This window comes from Amphiprion ocellaris, chromosome 24, assembly GCF_022539595.1.
Source record: "Amphiprion ocellaris isolate individual 3 ecotype Okinawa chromosome 24, ASM2253959v1, whole genome shotgun sequence".
In the NCBI taxonomy this organism is placed as follows: domain Eukaryota; kingdom Metazoa; phylum Chordata; class Actinopteri; family Pomacentridae; genus Amphiprion; species Amphiprion ocellaris.
In genome coordinates this window covers 19542223-19558877 of record NC_072789.1, presented here as the reverse complement: position 1 = coordinate 19558877, position 16655 = coordinate 19542223, and the positions used below count along the sequence as shown (strand labels likewise).

The window sequence follows — 16655 nt, the reverse complement described above, 5'->3', positions numbered from 1 at the left end:
TTTGTTATTTAAGCATCCATTTGTGTCATTTTTGTGTTACTTTTGTGCTTAAAGAACCCTTTTGGTGTCATTTTTGTGTTACTGTAGCATCATTTTGTGTCACTTTTGTGTCATTTTTGTGTCACTTTTGTATCTTTTCGGACCTTTTTGTATTATTTAAGCATCTTTTTGCGTCATTTTGTTTTATTAGAGCGTCCTTCTGTCATGTTTGTGTCTTTTGTGTCACTTTTGTTATTTAAGCATCCTTTTGTGTCATTTTTGTGTCTTTTTGTGTTATTTAAGCATCCTTTTGTGTCATTTTTGTGTCTTTTGTGTTATTTAAGCATCCTTTTGTGTCATTTTTGTGTTAGTTTTTCATAGTCTTTTATTATTTTAACAAATATTCTTGAATGATTCCGTGTGCATTTGTCCGTTTTAAGTCATTTTTTGTGCTCTTTGTATTTTTTCAGTCAAAATGTGAAGCTCTTTGAATGCTACTGAATAATGTTTGCTATGATTTAACACACGTTTGAACCATGGCCAGAGAGTTTAGGTGTTCAGAAGGTTGCATATGCAGAATATATTAAAACAATGCTAATTTCCTCTCTGTGAGCAGCAGCTTTTACAGTACAAGCAGCCTTTTGGTCCACTGTTGGTCTAGAAATGGTGGGGAATGGTAGCGATGCTGTGTGATGTGCTGAGTAACGCCACTCTGCTGCTGTCCAGGTGGAGCTCCGTAAAGAATTCCAGGCCCAGGAAGCAGCTCTGCAGCGTTCCCTGTCCAAGCTGAGGAGTGAGCTCCAGAAGGCCCAGGAGGAGGCCAGGGAGAACCGGGACAAGACCAACCGGCTGCAGACGTCGCTGGCCAACGCCGAGGGAACCATCAAGGTGTGTAACAGAGCGACAATTAGAGAGGAATGATCAGTCCTCTGGTAGAAAAACGTCTCCGGAGGGGTTCAGTCTGAGCAGGAAGTCCAATAAATGGAGTGAAAACACAGAGAAGGGAAAGAACTGGGGTGGAAGAAGAGTTTAAGGATCTCTGACTGGTGAAATGTTGTTATTTAAGCAGCCATTTGTCTCAGTTTTATCGTTTTGTGTCATTTTTGTGTTATTTAAGCATCATTTTGTACCATTTTGTTTCTTTTAGTGTCATTTTTGTGTCTTTCTGTGCCATTTTTGTTATTTTAGCTTCCTTTTGTGTCTTTTTATATCATTTTTGGATTATTTTAGTATCATTTTGTGTGGTTTTTATTATTTAAGCATCTTTTTGTGTCATCTTTGTGTCTTTCTGTGCCATTTTTATTTTAGCATCCTTTTGTGTCTTTTTGTCTTTCTGTGGTTTTTCTTTGGTTATTTTTGCATCGTCTTGCACCATTTTTGTGTCTATTTGTTATTTTTGTGTAATTTTGTATGTTTTTGTGTCATTTAAACATCCTTTTGTGTCATTCTGTGTTATTTAGGCATCGTTTTGTACCATTTTTGTGTCATTTTTTGGGTGCTCCGTTCCTCTCTCCCAGTGAAACGGCTTTGGAGTGGTTGTGTCTGAGCAGAAAGTGGGTCTAATTGAATGAAAAATTGCTGCTGAAAACAACGAGCAGCAGCAGAAGCCTCGGGGTGGGAAGTGTTTTCAGGATCTGAGTGGTGAGGTGAAATGTAGTGTGCTGCGATGGTGCTGCGATGGCGCTGCGATGGCGCTGCGATGGCGCTGCGATGGCGCTGCGATGCTGCTGCGATGCTGCTGCGATGGCGCTGCGATGCTGCTGCGATGCAGCGATGGCGCTGTGATGGTGCTGCGATGGCGCTGCGATGCTGCTGCGATGGCGCTGTGATGGTGCTGCGATGGCGCTGCGATGCTGCTGCGATGGCGCTGCGATGGCGCTGCGATGCTGCTGCGATGGCGCTGCGATGCTGCTGCGATGCTGCTGCGATGGCGCTGCGATGGCGCTGCGATGCTGCTGCGATGGCGCTGCGATGGCGCTGCGATGGCGCTGCGATGGCGCTGCGGGCGTCAGAGCGCGTCCCTGCGCTGCTGAAACATGGCCGTGCTGCAGGTGGACATGCGTTGTCTTTGTGCCGCTGCAGAACCTGCACAAGCAGCTGGAGGAGGCCATCCAGGACGGGGAGATCTGGGTGATGCAGCTGAAGGACACCGAGTACGAACTGGAGGGCAGCAGGGAGCGAGTCCAGCAGCAGGCCACGGAAATCCTCCACAAAGCCAGTAAGTCTTTCTGTCTGTGGTCCCCGATGTTAAATGTTAAAACATTTCAGCAGATGTGGGCTTCATCCACCAGTTTATCACACAAACAACTGTTCACACCTGCAGGACGAACAGGAAGAACTCACTCAGTCTTCTTTCTTTGTCTTTTGTGTCTTTTTGTGTCATCTTTTTGTCTTTTTGTGTCCTTTTTTGTCTTTTTGTGTCAGTTTTGTGTTATTTTAGCTTCATTTTGTGTCTTTTTGTGTCATTTTTGTGTTAGTTTAGCATCCTGTTGTGTTGTTTTTGTCTTCTTATGTGATTTTTGCGTTAATTTAGCATCCTTTTGTGTCACTTGTTATTTAAGCATTCTTTTATGTAGTTTTTGTGTCTTTTCTTGTCATTTTGTGTTATTTTGTCATCCTTTTGTGCCATTTTTGTGTTGTTTTTGTTATTTAAGCATCCTTTTGTGTCATTTTTTTGTCTTTTTGTATTATTTTGTTATTTTAGCATCCTTTTGTGTCTTTTTGTATCATTTTTGTGTTGTTGTAGCTTCCTTTTGTGTCATTTTTTCTTCTCTTTTTGCATCTTTTTGTGTCATTTTTGTTCTTTTTAAGTATCCTTTTGTCATTTTTGTATCATTTCGTATTCTTTTCATGTCATTTTTGTGTTAAATTAACTTCCTTTTGTGTAATTTTTGTCTTTTTGTGTCATTTTTGTGTTATTTTTGTCTTTTTGTGTGGTTTTTGTGTTATTATAGCTTCTTTTGAGAAATTTTTGTCTTTTCTTGCATTTTTGTGTGATTTTTGTCTTTTCATGTGTTTCAGGTGTGTATTTTAACATCCTATTGTCATTTTTGTGTCTATTCGTGTTATTTTTGTGTTAGTTTAGCTTCCTTTTGTGTCATTTTTGTATCTTTTTGTGTCATTTTAGTTTTATTTGTCTTTTTGTGTAGTTCTTGTGTTGTTTTAGCTTCTTTTTGTGATTTTTTTGTCTTTTCATGTGTTTTTTGTGTTATTAAAGCATCCTTCTGTAATTTTTGTGTCTTTTCATGTCATTTTTGTGTTATTTTACCATCCTCCTAACCATACTGCTTGTCCTGTATATTTTGTGAGTCTCTAGATGTGTTTAAACATCTAAATCAGTCTGCAGATCACAGAAAATACGGCTGCACTGGTTAAAAGGGAGACATTTTTAACTGCAAATCAATGTTCTACAAGCTAATGCTGCTAAAAAGACGCCAGATGCTGTAAAAATGTAAAAAATATCATCTAATTTCCTACAGTCTTTGAAGGAATCAAGTATGCTTTGCTTTTCTACCGGGACATTTAACCAAATCTAAGCTGAAAATGATTTTATTCTGCAGGTCTCATTTAAAATTGAACCAAAATCAAACCGTTTGGGTCTAATTAACTTTCTCTACAACATCCCAAAGGGCAACAAAAAATGTATGAGCATGCAAATCACAGCTGATAGCAACATCATGTTTCATAATCGACTGTCACTTGCAAATTTATGAGTCCAGTTGAGTTTGCTTCATTATCTCCAGAGCAAGTTTTCTAACGTTACAAACCACAGTTTGCATTTTACAACAACATGACTATAAATCTATAAATCTGCTCCACATCGATAGTCAGAATCGGAGCCACTGTTTGTAAATACATTTTATTCTGTTTGAAATCTCTGGATTAAACGTTTTCTAATCTGTTCAAAAGCCGGAAATGTGTTGTGTAAACTCTCCTTTGACTTCTTTCTCTTTTCGGAACATCTGCTCTCTTGATTTCAGTCGGAAAAGCTCCACTCTGTTTTCTCTTGTTTGTTGTTTACCAGCTTTACAAGCAGCTGATGCTTTTAGAGAGATGAACAAAAAGCTCCAGCTAAAGCAATAAAACTGAAAAATACTCTACACAGCTCCATCATTTTTAGCCTAAAACGCACCAGCAGGTTCAGAAGATGATACACTGAAAAAAAAAATGTTTTTATCAAGGGCAGACTCTGTAAAAACTGAAAAAATGTCATATTTTAGCTTTAGAAGTTCCCCAAGCTAATCCTGTGTGACAGTTATCAAGATGTGAAGCATGGTGGTGGCAGCATCATGTGAAGTGCGGTGGTGGCAGGGGATGTTAGCATTTTTGTGTCATTTTTATGTTTTTTTGCATTTTTTTCAGCTTCATTTTGCATCTTTTTTGTGTAATTTGTGTCTTTTTTGTAATTTTGGTGTCTTTCTGTGACATTTTGGTGTTTTCTTTAGTGCCTTTTTCTGCTTTTTATAAATCCTTTTCTGTCATTCTGAGTGTAATTCTGCACATAATTCATTTCTTCATTCTCTCTTCTCTGTTCTAGCTGTTTGAGGTGTCGCTGTGGTCAGATCTCAGACCGAGGAGTCTCTCCTGACGTTTGTTTTTGGCTGTTTCCAGGTCAGATCGGCTCCCTGCAGGCCACCCAGATGGCCCACGAGGCCACCATCAGGAACCTGGACCAGGAGCAGAGCCGGCTGAAGGAGAAGATCGGCCGGCTGGAGGAGGAGAGGGAGGCGCTGCTGAACCAGAGCCAGGCCGCCAACGAGCAGCACAAGCAGCAGGTGGTGAAGCTGGAGCAGGTACCTTCAGAACTCCTCCTCTAAGTCCATCTGGAGAAGACAAACGATCTGTGAATACCATGGAGCTGCTCTGTTTCTCCTCAGTCTCTGCGTGAGGAGCACCAGGGCTATGAGAAGGAGCTGTCCAGGCTGAGGGCCCACTACGAGGAGGAGACGCACCGCTTCAGGGAGGCCCAGGTCCGAGCACTGGAGGAGCTGGAGGAGAAGCACCGGGCCCTGAGGGAGGAGGCCCAGCAGGAGAAGGAGGACGAGAAGAAGCTGCTGATGACGGTGAGTTTCAGATGAGTAGTTCAGAGGCCATCAGAAAGTTTAGCGTCAGGTTGTTCTTTTAGTTTCACGGTCTTTGGTTGTGATAAAAGGAGTCATTTTAGTGATTTTAAACCAGTTCTGAAACAAGGAACATTTTATCATCAAAAGGAATTATTCAGGACTGAAAAAACTAGAATAAGGATGAAAGATTTATACATACAAACACTGTTTCACATCATGATGCTGCCACCACCATGCTTCACATCATGATGCTGCCACCACCATGCTTCACATGATGCTGCCACCACCATGCTTCACATCATGATGCTGCCACCACCATGCTTCACATCATGATGCTGCCACCACCATGCTTCACATCATGATGCTGCCACCACCATGCTTCACATCATGATGCTGCCACCACCGTGCTTCACATGATGCTGCCACCACCGTGCTTCACATCATGATGCTGCCACCACCATGCTTTAATCATGATGCTGCCACCACCATGCTTCACATCATGATGCTGCCACCACCATGCTTCACACCATGATGCTGCCACCACCGTGCTTCATATGATGCTGCCACCACCATGCTTCACATCATGATGCTGCCACCACCGTGCTTCACATCATGATGCTGCCACCATGCTTCATATCATGATGCTGCCACCATCGTGCTTCACACGATGCTGCCACCACCGTGCTTCACACGATGCTGCCACCACCGTGCTTCACATGATGCTGCCACCACCGTGCTTCACATGATGCTGCCACCACCGTGCTTCACATGATGCTGCCACCACCATGCTTCACATCATGATGCTGCCACCACCATGCTTCACATCATGATGCTGCCACCACCGTGCTTCACATGATGCTGCCACCACCGTGCTTCACATCATGATGCTGCCACCACCATGCTTCACATGATGCTGCCACCATCGTGCTTCACATCATGATGCCACCACCGTGCTTCACATCAACATGATGATGCCACCACCGTGCTTCACAGTGGACATGGTGTGTTTGTGTTGATGTTCAGTGTTTGATGTCTACCAACCACAGTCTCTATTCTGATGGTCAAAAAGCTCCTTTCTTGTTTCTTCCAGTAGACTTCAGAGTCTCACACTTGCTTTCTGGCGAACTCTAGTCCAGATTTAATATAAGCTATTTTTTCTTTGACTGGAGAAGAACCTACAACTGTGTCAGTGTCACTGCAAATCAGCACGATACTCTCTCTTGCGCTATTCTCAGATTTGTAAACACAATTTAACACGGACCATGAAAATCTGTTTTGGATATCGCTGGTGATGATTATTAATAAATCTTTTAATGGATGTCTTGATCTTTACGGAGCGTTAAAACACCGAAGCCACAAGTGCAGTTTTTGGGGTGGAAGCAGTAATTACTACATGCCCGGCTGAGTGTTGCTCTCAGGGTTTCTGTATCTCTGCACGGAAACGTTCGCAATTAAATTTCCTCCTCGCAGCGAACGGCCCTAAAGAAACGTGTATCTCTAAGAAATGAGCAGCATTTAATTAGGTCAACATTAAGACGTGGAAACACTCGGCTCTCTGCTGCCGTCTTTCATTCTGTCATCTGTTTCTGAGTTCTAACATGGAGGGAATACAAATGTGCTCGGTGGCAACAAAACAGCAGCAACTGATCAAATTACACAGGTTCAATTAATTTATCCTGATCCATTTACCACAACAGGATTACATTAGAGCAGTGAGGAGGACTTCACTCTGTTTATTCTGATACTTGAGGTTAACTAAATGCACAGACCTTCGGTTTTTTATTGTATTTGACAGTATGTGGTTCGAGGGAATGCTTTGTAAATAAGGTCATATAGAAGACAATTTAAGTAATATTATTTTTCTTTTCCTGGTTATTGCTAATGGTTTGCTCTTGACAGATTTTTAGCATGTAGAATAAATAGATTTTAATGAATTATAATGATTTTAAACTCAGGTTTGGTTAATTTTTTAATTTTTTTAACTGTGTGTCACACAGGATTAAATTAAAGCACTTCTAAAAGCTAAAAAATCTACATTTATTTCTATTTTTACAGTTTCTGGCTCTAATAAATTGTGTAATTTTGGTGTTTTTTTAAATGTAAGATGTCTGTCAAACCTGCTAACAGTGATGGAGCAAAGGCTTTTTTTGGTCAATTAATTAATGAGGTGATGGCAGCTTCACATCATGATGCTGCCACCACCATGCTTCACATCATGATGCCACCACCATGCTTCACACCATGATGCTGCCACCACCGTGCTTCACATCATGATGCTGCCACCACCGTGCTTCACATCATGATGCTGCCACCACCATGTTTCACATCAACATGATGCTGCCACCACCGTGCTTCACATCATGATGCTGCCACCACCATGCTTCACATCATGATGCTGCCACCACCATGTTTCACATCAACATGATGCTGCCACCACCATGCTTCACATCATGATGCTGCCACCACCATGCTTCACATCATGATGCTGCCACCACCGTGCTTCACATGATGCTGCCACCACCATGCTTCACATGATGCTGCCACCACCATGCTTCACATCATGATGCTGCCACCACCATGCTTCACATCATGATGCTGCCACCACCGTGCTTCACATCATGATGCTGCCACCACCATGTTTCACATCAACATGATGCTGCCACCACCATGCTTCACATCATGATGCTGCCACCACCATGCTTCACATCATGATGCTGCCACCACCATGTTTCACATCAACATGATGCTGCCACCACCATGCTTCACATCATGATGCTGCCACCACCATGCTTCACATCATGATGCTGCCACCACCGTGCTTCACATGATGCTGCCACCACCATGCTTCACATCATGATGCTGCCACCACCATGCTTCACATCATGATGCTGCCACCACCATGCTTCACACCATGATGCTGCCACCACCATGCTTCACATCATGATGCTGCCACCACCATGCTTCACATCATGATGCTGCCACCACCATGCTTCACATCATGATGCTGCCTCCACCGTGCTTCACATCATGATGCTGCCACCACCATGCTTCACATCATGATGCTGCCACCACCATGCTTCACATCATGATGCTGCCACCACCATGCTTCACATCATGATGCTGCCACCACCATGCTTCACATCATGATGCTGCCACCACCATGCTTCACATCATGATGCTGCCACCACCATGCTTCACATCATGATGCTGCCACCACCATGCTTCACATCATGATGCTGCCTCCACCGTGCTTCACATCATGATGCTGCCACCACCATGCTTCTTTCACTCTGCCATAAAGCTTTGACTGGACAAGAACAGTCGCTATATGAACAGTCTCTCCCAGCTTGTAACTCCTTCAGAGGAGTCATGGGTGTCTTGGTGGCCTCCCTCACTAGTCTCTTTATGAATTTTTTTGCTCTGTATTCCTTCCATGTCTTAATGATGGATTTAACTGGACTCTAAGAGATATTCAGTAACTTGGACATTTTCTTGTAGTGATCTTCTGACTTTTTTCACTTTGACATGAGAGAATCTTTTTTTTTAAAAAATCTTATCAACAAAACAAATTAAATTGACCACGGTTCAGTGTTAAAAAGCAATAAAAGGCGGTTAATGATTGTTCCAGGCGCTGGGCTGTCTCATTGTGTTAAATTACAGCTTATTTTCTGCCTCTGAAATGATTTACACCCTTCTTCAGTTTGAAATAATTTTGGACTCGATGTCCTCGCTCCGTCTCTTTCCATATTTCTGCTCTTTCATAACATTTCTCCTCTTTTTTCTTTCTTTTTTGCCCGTCATGAGCTCAGACTTCCAGTGCCTTTTGAAGCCGGCTGCTAATTGGTTGATTCTCATTGACATTAAATCCTGCCTCCGAGCCGAGCATGTGGGCGGGTGTTTATAGATTCCCTGAAAGACCGACTGAGCTGATGAAAAAGGAAATATTACGTAATCCAAAACTGCACCGTGCCTCATCACGTTCAGATTAGTGTCTGTTTTTATTCAGGGCCAAATGGAAAAAGGGAAGCAGGGCGAGACGAAAGAAAAAGAGCCAGCTGGTCATTTTTAAAACAATGGATTCAATCTGAGGCATCTTTGAAACTTTTACGTCCGTCAGCAGGATATGAACGAGCTTGGAGGCAGTAAAACGACTGATTCTACAAATGGCTGGTTCTGTATTAATTCATAATTCAGCAGAATTATCATTTGTGTTTCTAATCTCCCTGCAGCCGACTGCTGTGGAAACATGCCGTCGAAGTTCAGAATCTGAATCAGAAATATTTAAATGATCCTACAAGGGAAACAGCTTCTTTTACAGTAATTTCCAGTCAAGGTCTCAAAAATGTAACAATACAAAATACAGAAAGATATGTTGAAAAATATGTTCCAAAAAGAAAGTAGAAAAATATGACGTTAAAATATACACTCAATATGTCAGAAAAATATGTCTCAAAATATAAATATAATAAGTAAGAAAAATACAAATAGAAATAGAAAATATGTTCTAAAAATATAAATATAATATGTCAAAAACTTATAGACATGAATAGAAAAATATGACATTAAAATATACACACAATATGTCAGAAAAATGTCTCAAAAATATAAATATAATAAGTAAGAAAAATATAAATATAAATTTAAAAAAATGTCCTAAAAATATAACTGTAATATGTAAGAAAAATCTAAACATGACTAGAAAAATATGACCTAAAAATACAAACATGAGTAGAAAAATATGTCCTAAAAATATAAATATAAGTGGAAAAATATGACCTAAAAATATAAATACAATATGTCAGAAAAATAGAAACAAAAGTGGAAAAAATTTGTCCTAAAAATGTAAATCTAAATTGAAAAATAGGCCAGAAAGTATTGCGTACCCCACCTTTAATCAGATTTAATCAGATTTAATCAGCTTCATTTATGTGTAAAGATCCAGATTCAGCTTTTAAGTGAATCTGAATCCAGATTTTACAGCCTTTTACTCCGTTATTCACCCTGGTTTCATGTTTCTCGTTGTGTTTTCCTGGTTCTGTCCGGTCTTTGTTGACGGCAGGTGCTTCTCCTGTGACTGGATTAAAGAAGGAGGATGTGGATTAGCGGTCGGTTCCCGTGTGGACGACATGAAACGAGGCGTGTTGCTTTAGAGTTCGTTCACGTCGTGTGTTAAAGGGAAGGTGGAGCTTCTCACGGATTCTCTGTAAATCACACAACGACCTGTTATTTGTCCAGTAGAAGTCACGACGCTGCAGATATTAATAACAAACAAACAGAAATGGATGTTACAACCTAACAATGGTTATAATATTCTCCATGAATCACGATGTTTTGCTGCCCAGATCGTCCTGAGGTTGTGTAATGAACACACTGGTAGAATTATATAATCCTCCCAGCTTCAAGCTCTTTCCAACTCCTTTATTTTATTTTATTTTTTTTTGCTCCTCTAATATTTTTCCTTCACTGCAACATGAAGTCCTGCACCTTTGTGGAAACACCACAGCCACCAAGGAGGATTTTTTTTTTTAATTTTCTGCAGTTTGAAACAGTTAAAGTGACAGAAATCATCAAAACAAAAGGTTGAGTTCAGCCGACAAATTTCTGAATTTTTGTAACATGGTTGTTGGTCACAGCTGAGTCACTGATGGCTTCACAGCCGCTGCAAAAAATGCAGATTTTTTTCTTTTTTACAAAATCTGGTGATTATATATGGTGTATTTTTGATGATTTTTTAAAATAAGTGATTTTGCTTTAATGTATACCGGTTTTAAACTGATTTTAGACTGATTTTAAAACTGGTATTAGGCTGGTTTAAAAACTGGTTTTAGACTGATACTAGACTGGCTTTAAACTGGTTTTAGACTGGTACTAGACTAGTTTTAGACTGGTACTGGACTAGTTTTAGAGTGTTTTTTAAAACCGGCTTTAAAACTGGTTGTAGGCTGGTTTTAAAAACTGGTTCTGCTTTATTTTTTATTGTTTTTGAACAGGTTTTACTTGGTTTTTCAGCTCTTAGGCTAGTTTTAGACGTGATTTTGGACTGATAATAAACATCTTTTTGACTTGGTTTAAGATTCGTCTTCGACCGTCTTCACACTGGTTCTAAACTGGTTTTGGACTGGTTTTAAATCTGGTATTTTTTTTAAACAGACATAAAGAGAAAAGCTGCAGTAAACTGAATAATATGAGTAAAGAAAGAGTGAACTCGGTGTGACCAGGAACCTTCCTCTGAGGATTCTGCTGCAACACAAACAGCTCCGTGGGTTTTTGTGCATCACAAAGCAGCAGCAGCAGCACAGATATCGGGGGATGAACGGCAGACAAATAGAAGGAGATTCTCTCAGAGTGGCCTCGAGAGGATTTGACGCTCCGGTTTGAAGGATTGTAGAAGCCGGTGGGTTTGACGAGACGTTCTTTTAAGTGTTGATGACGACTCACATGTCGCTGCGATTCCACATTACGCCACAAAATAGGATTTAGAAGCACAGAGGCTCCTTCACTCTCCTCCTTCTCCAGAGATTAGGCTTTGAGGGGAAGGAATTCATCGTAAACACACAGTACGCCGTGATTATTTGTCTTTTCAAGCAGCACAGTAGCAGCTTTTGTTACAGCAAAGAACAAATAATAAATCTGAGGGCTGAACTACAAAACAAGATTATCGGGTTAGCAGGAATGTTCAGCCTAAAGACAGAGTCTACAGGATCAAGAAGGTGGATCTCTTTTACCCTGACTTGATCTCCATGGTAGCTGATGCTCTGGAGCTAGATCTCCATGGTCACTGATGCTACAGAGCTAGATCTCCATGGTCACTGATGCTACGGAGCTAGATCTCCATGGTAACTGATGCTGCGGAGCTAGGTCTCCATGGTAACTGATGCTGCGGAGCTAGATCTCCATGGTAACTGATGCTGCGGAGCTAGATCTCCATGGTAACTGATGCTGCGGAGCTAGATCTCTATGGTAACTGATGCTGCGGAGCTAGATCTCCATGGTAACTGATGCTGCGGAGCTAGATCTCCATGGTAACTGATGCTGCGGAGCTAGATCTCCATGGTAACTGATGCTGTGGAGCTAGATCTCCATGGTAACTGATGCTGCGGAGCTAGATCTCCATGGTAACTGATGCTGCGGAGCTAGATCTCCATGGTAACTGATGCTGTGGAGCTAGATCTCTATGGTAACTGATGCTGCGGAGCTAGGTCTCCATGGTAACTGATGCTGCGGAGCTAGATCTCCATGGTAACTGATGCTGTGGAGCTAGATCTCCATGGTAACTGATGCTGTGGAGCTAGATCTCCATGGTAACTGATGCCCTCAAGTTAGATAGATCTCCATGGTAACTGATGCCCTCAAGTTAGATAGTTCGGCCCTCTGCTGTTGTCTGATTCTTCCCTCACATCTTTTCCTTCCTTCTCCTCTCCAGAAACTGAGTCAGGAGTTTGAGATCAAGCGTCTGTCACTGGAGGAGCAAAGGGATCGACTCCAGCAGCAACTGGACAACTTGAAGGAAGAGCTTTCAGCCAAACTGAACATGGCCAATCAGGAGGTACGACTCCGGGTCGATCACGTGTTTCACCAGATGTTTCTAGATGACATGACGGCTGTGGTTTCCCTCCTCAGGTGTCCCACCTCCAGGAGCTGGTCCGAGAGGGAGAGCAGAACATGGGGTCGGCTCAGACCCAGATCAGCTGTCTGAAGGAGACTCAGGAGAAGCTCAAAATTGAACTGGACGCCACCAGAGCCCGAGTCCGAGAGACCAGCAACCTGCTGACAGACCTCCAGGTGAGCAGACAACCAAGGAAATGTCTTATCGGATTCTAGCGTCGACAGCCAAATGCTAAAAACCGACAGCTGAATTCTTAGATGTCCAGAAAGATTAGCTGTTAACTGCTGTGCACCTCTACGGAAACAGAACAACCTTGAATATTTTCAAATCTAAAAAGCCGTTTGCTCATAGCACCATGAGGAACAGATTTTATCAATATGTGGAACTGTCTGGATGATGATCTCAAAATGAGTACAATTATAAACCTATTTATAAAAAAATTACCTGATGTACAGACATGTAGCTAGGATGTTCAGACGCTAACATAGGACGGAAAGCCATTGGTTTTAACTAGGGATGTTGATAATTACTTGTTAATTGATCATCGTAATCAATTAAAAACATTTTTCCCGAAGACGGAGGACATACGTGTCCGTAAATGTATTGTAGATCAGCTGTAGTACCTGTTTGAGCCACCAGGTGTAGCCTCTAACTTTTTAATACTGTAGAGACCAGAGGAGACGTCACTCAGACTACAGTTCATGTTGGCAAGCAGAGAGCATTGTGGGAGTTTAGCTAGCAACGGGCACCATGACAAAGACTTCTGTGACACTTAATGGGTACCGACTGGAGCTCTCATGTCGTTTGCACTACATGCACTCAAAAAATGTTTAAAACTTGCATCCCTAATAGATTAGTTGTTGTTGTAATTGAATGGATTCATAGAATTTAAATAGAAAAGGTAGAAGATGAAGGAAATGCAGTTGATCTTAAAATATATTGTTGATTAGCCGCAGTACCTGGTTGAACCACCAGGTGGAGCCTCTTCCTGTTCATTGAGGTGGAGTTACAGTTGTGGGTTGAATAAAACCAGTGCACCTTCAAGCTGTAAACTGTGAAAAGGTGGTTGTCCAGTTTAGCTAGCTACCTGAGTCTAATGCTAATGCTAAGCTACGATGTTCAGACACTAACATAGGACAGAAGATGAGTGTCTGATTCCAGGCTGTGAGGATGATTTATTGTGTAAAGTTTAATGACGCTGCAGGAAAATTGCAGCTCGTTTGCTGTGTTCAAGAGCAACTCTAAATTCTTATTTTTCTCGCGTTGTCCAACCAATCAGAATTAGGTCAGATGAACTCATGTCGACCAGAAAAACTGTGCAGCCAATCAGCTGTTCTGTCTTCATTTTGTTGTTGTTCACGGTCAGTTCATCGGATGTTCAGTGGAATGAATGAGACGATTTAGCAGCGAAATAAAAAGGAAGCAGATGGAGGGATGGCAGACAGGAAGAAGCGTCTGAAAGCAGGAAGTGAGAGGCCAGCTGTGGGATAATGACGGTGATTATCAGTCGAGTGGTTGAAAAGAGAAAAACTCAGGGAGAGGGAGAGTGCTGGAGAAAAGACTGCTTCTTCTTTATTTGAATCCTCATCATCAACACTATTAATATAAGACTTAATTTAAAGGATCTGATGGGAACAATAGCGTGTCATCTGTGAATTACAGCACGAGAGGGACAGACGAGACAGAAAGCGGAGGATTTACTTCAAATTTACTTCAAATCAGTCCAGAATAATGAAAGATAATTATTTGAAGCTTGTTTAGAATGATTCAGAGGCAATGAGGCTCAGAAATGATGGAAAATATTCAAAAGCCTCACACAAAATTGCAATATTCTTTACTCAAAATTTTCCAAAGTCGCTCCAAAAATTGTTCAATATGACATGAAAAGTTACACAGTGTTACTAAATAATTGTTGAAAATCATTCAAAAATGTTCTAAATGACACTAAAGTTGGCCATTGTTACATAAAAACAACCCAAAATTACTAAAAAACGAAGAAGGTTCCACTTCCTCCAACGGTGTTGGTCAGAAAACTGATCAGAGCTTAAAGCTGTCATACTTTATGTCTTACTTAAAAGTTTAAATCACTAGAATCTGTATAAAAACATGAAGATTTTGTGTTTCCTCTGCTTTTAACGGATTAATGTCACTAAAAAACTACTTTTAAAGCAAAGAAATCTGCCTCTTTAATCAGGGTTTTGGTTGATTTGATAGATTTTATTTATTGATTTCTCCGTTTATTCTGTTTAACGTCCAGTTTATTCGGTGTTTCTCATTTCTTGCTCTGTTTTTTCATCTTTGACATCTAATTCTCTATTTTAATAACAGGTATTTAAATAAGTTTATTTATCTTATTTAATTTTATCTCATCTGGTGTTTCCTTTATTTACTGTTTGGCTGCATTTTTATTTCTGTAAAGCACGTTGTGTTGCATCTGCCTGAAAAAGGATGCTAAAATAACTAAAGAAAGACACAAAAATGACTCAAAAAGACCTGAAAATGACACCAAAACCCACAAAAACATGCAAAAAGATGAAAAATGACACATAAAGACACAAAAATGACACATAGAGGCCCAAAAATGGCAAAAAAAACAGAGAAATGACACAAAATGATGAAAAATGACACAAAAAGATGCTAAAATAACAAAAGAAAGACACAAAAATGACTCAAAAAGACCTGAAAATGACACCAAAACCCACAAAAACATGCAAAAAGATGAAAAATGACACATAAAGACACAAAAATTACACATAGAGACCTAAAAATGACACAAAAACATACAAAAATGACACAAAAACACACAAAAAGATGAAAAAAGACATTAAAGGATGCTAATATTACTAAAGAAAGACACAAAAAGACACAAAATGACAAAAAGATGCTAAAATAACTTTTTTTAGCACATTGCGTTGCATTTGTCTGAAAAGTGATCTATAAATGAAGTCCGAGTGAGTGAGTGAGTGAGTGAGTGAGTGAGTGAGTGAGTGAGTGTGTGACTGAGTGAGTGTGTGACTGAGTGAGTGTGTGACTGAGTGAGTGTGTGACTGAGTGAGTGAGTGAGTGAGTGAGTGAGTGTGTGACTGAGTGAGTGTGTGACTGAGTGAGTGAGTGAGTGAGTGAGTGAGTGTGTGACTGACTGAGTGAGTGAGTGAGTGAGTGAGTGAGTGAGTGAGTGAGTGAGTGAGTGAAGCTACATATGGAGGGATAAAGGAGCCCATAAAAGGCAGTGAAGGGTTTAAAAGTAGCAGTGTGCTGTGGAGGCTACATTCCAGCTCAGATCTGTGAGTTTTGTGCTTTCAGGAGGAGATCGAGACCCAGAAGCAGCAGCATGAAGCCAGAGTGATGTCCATCAGGACCGAGGAGAAGCAGAAGATGGACAAGATGGCCGACGACCTGGACCAGAAGTGGAGGGACGCGCTCCGGTAAGAAAGAAGAAGCGATAGAAACCCATAACAGACAGAAAGACGGTTAACCGGGATGCTGTTTCTCCAGGGAGGAGGTCCGTCTGCTGAAGGAGGAGCTGACTGAGGAGTACGAGGTGGACAAACAGGCGGCTCTGAACCAGCTGTCCCAGCAGAAGGAGCTGGAGATGATGGCAGCCAGAGAGGGATGGCAGAGGAAGGTGGAGGACCTGCTGGAACAGGTGACTGTCCAAACAAACACATTTCAGCTGCCTTTGATGACTTTCTGCTTCGTCTTTCGTTGTGTCGTCTGGTTGCTGCTTTAACTCAGATGGACGCCCTTAACGCTTGGTTTCTCTGCACATGTGGAAGTCCTGAGCTCTAGCAGACTTACAGGAGGTCCGTTTAAATCCAGAGCAGCTTCTCCTCATCCTCCTGCTCTAAGTCCATCTTACCTCGCTGCTGCTGCTGCTGCTGCTGCTGTAGAACCTCTAAATCCTGCCGGGGGTTTAGCGGAGGATGAGTGGTGGCTGGAGGCCCAGAGGGAGTCCTGCCACTCTGATAGCTCCACCACCTCCTCTAAACAAAGCCTGACAGCCTGTT

General features: G+C 41.5%; 1 protein-coding gene across 3 annotated transcripts in view; it reads left to right on the top strand.

Moving 5' to 3' along the window:
* LOC111586500 (protein FAM184A-like) overlaps positions 1-16655 on the top strand; it is a 58800-nt gene that overhangs the window by 16837 nt on the left and 25308 nt on the right. For all 3 annotated transcript variants that reach the window (XM_055008394.1, XM_055008393.1, XM_055008395.1), the window contains 8 exons: positions 706-867; positions 2062-2197; positions 4591-4772; positions 4857-5042; positions 12466-12588; positions 12663-12824; positions 15952-16073; positions 16144-16294. In XM_055008394.1, coding sequence (XP_054864369.1) covers positions 706-867; positions 2062-2197; positions 4591-4772; positions 4857-5042; positions 12466-12588; positions 12663-12824; positions 15952-16073; positions 16144-16294 — 1224 coding nt within the window. The remainder of the gene's footprint in view (positions 1-705; positions 868-2061; positions 2198-4590; positions 4773-4856; positions 5043-12465; positions 12589-12662; positions 12825-15951; positions 16074-16143; positions 16295-16655) is intronic.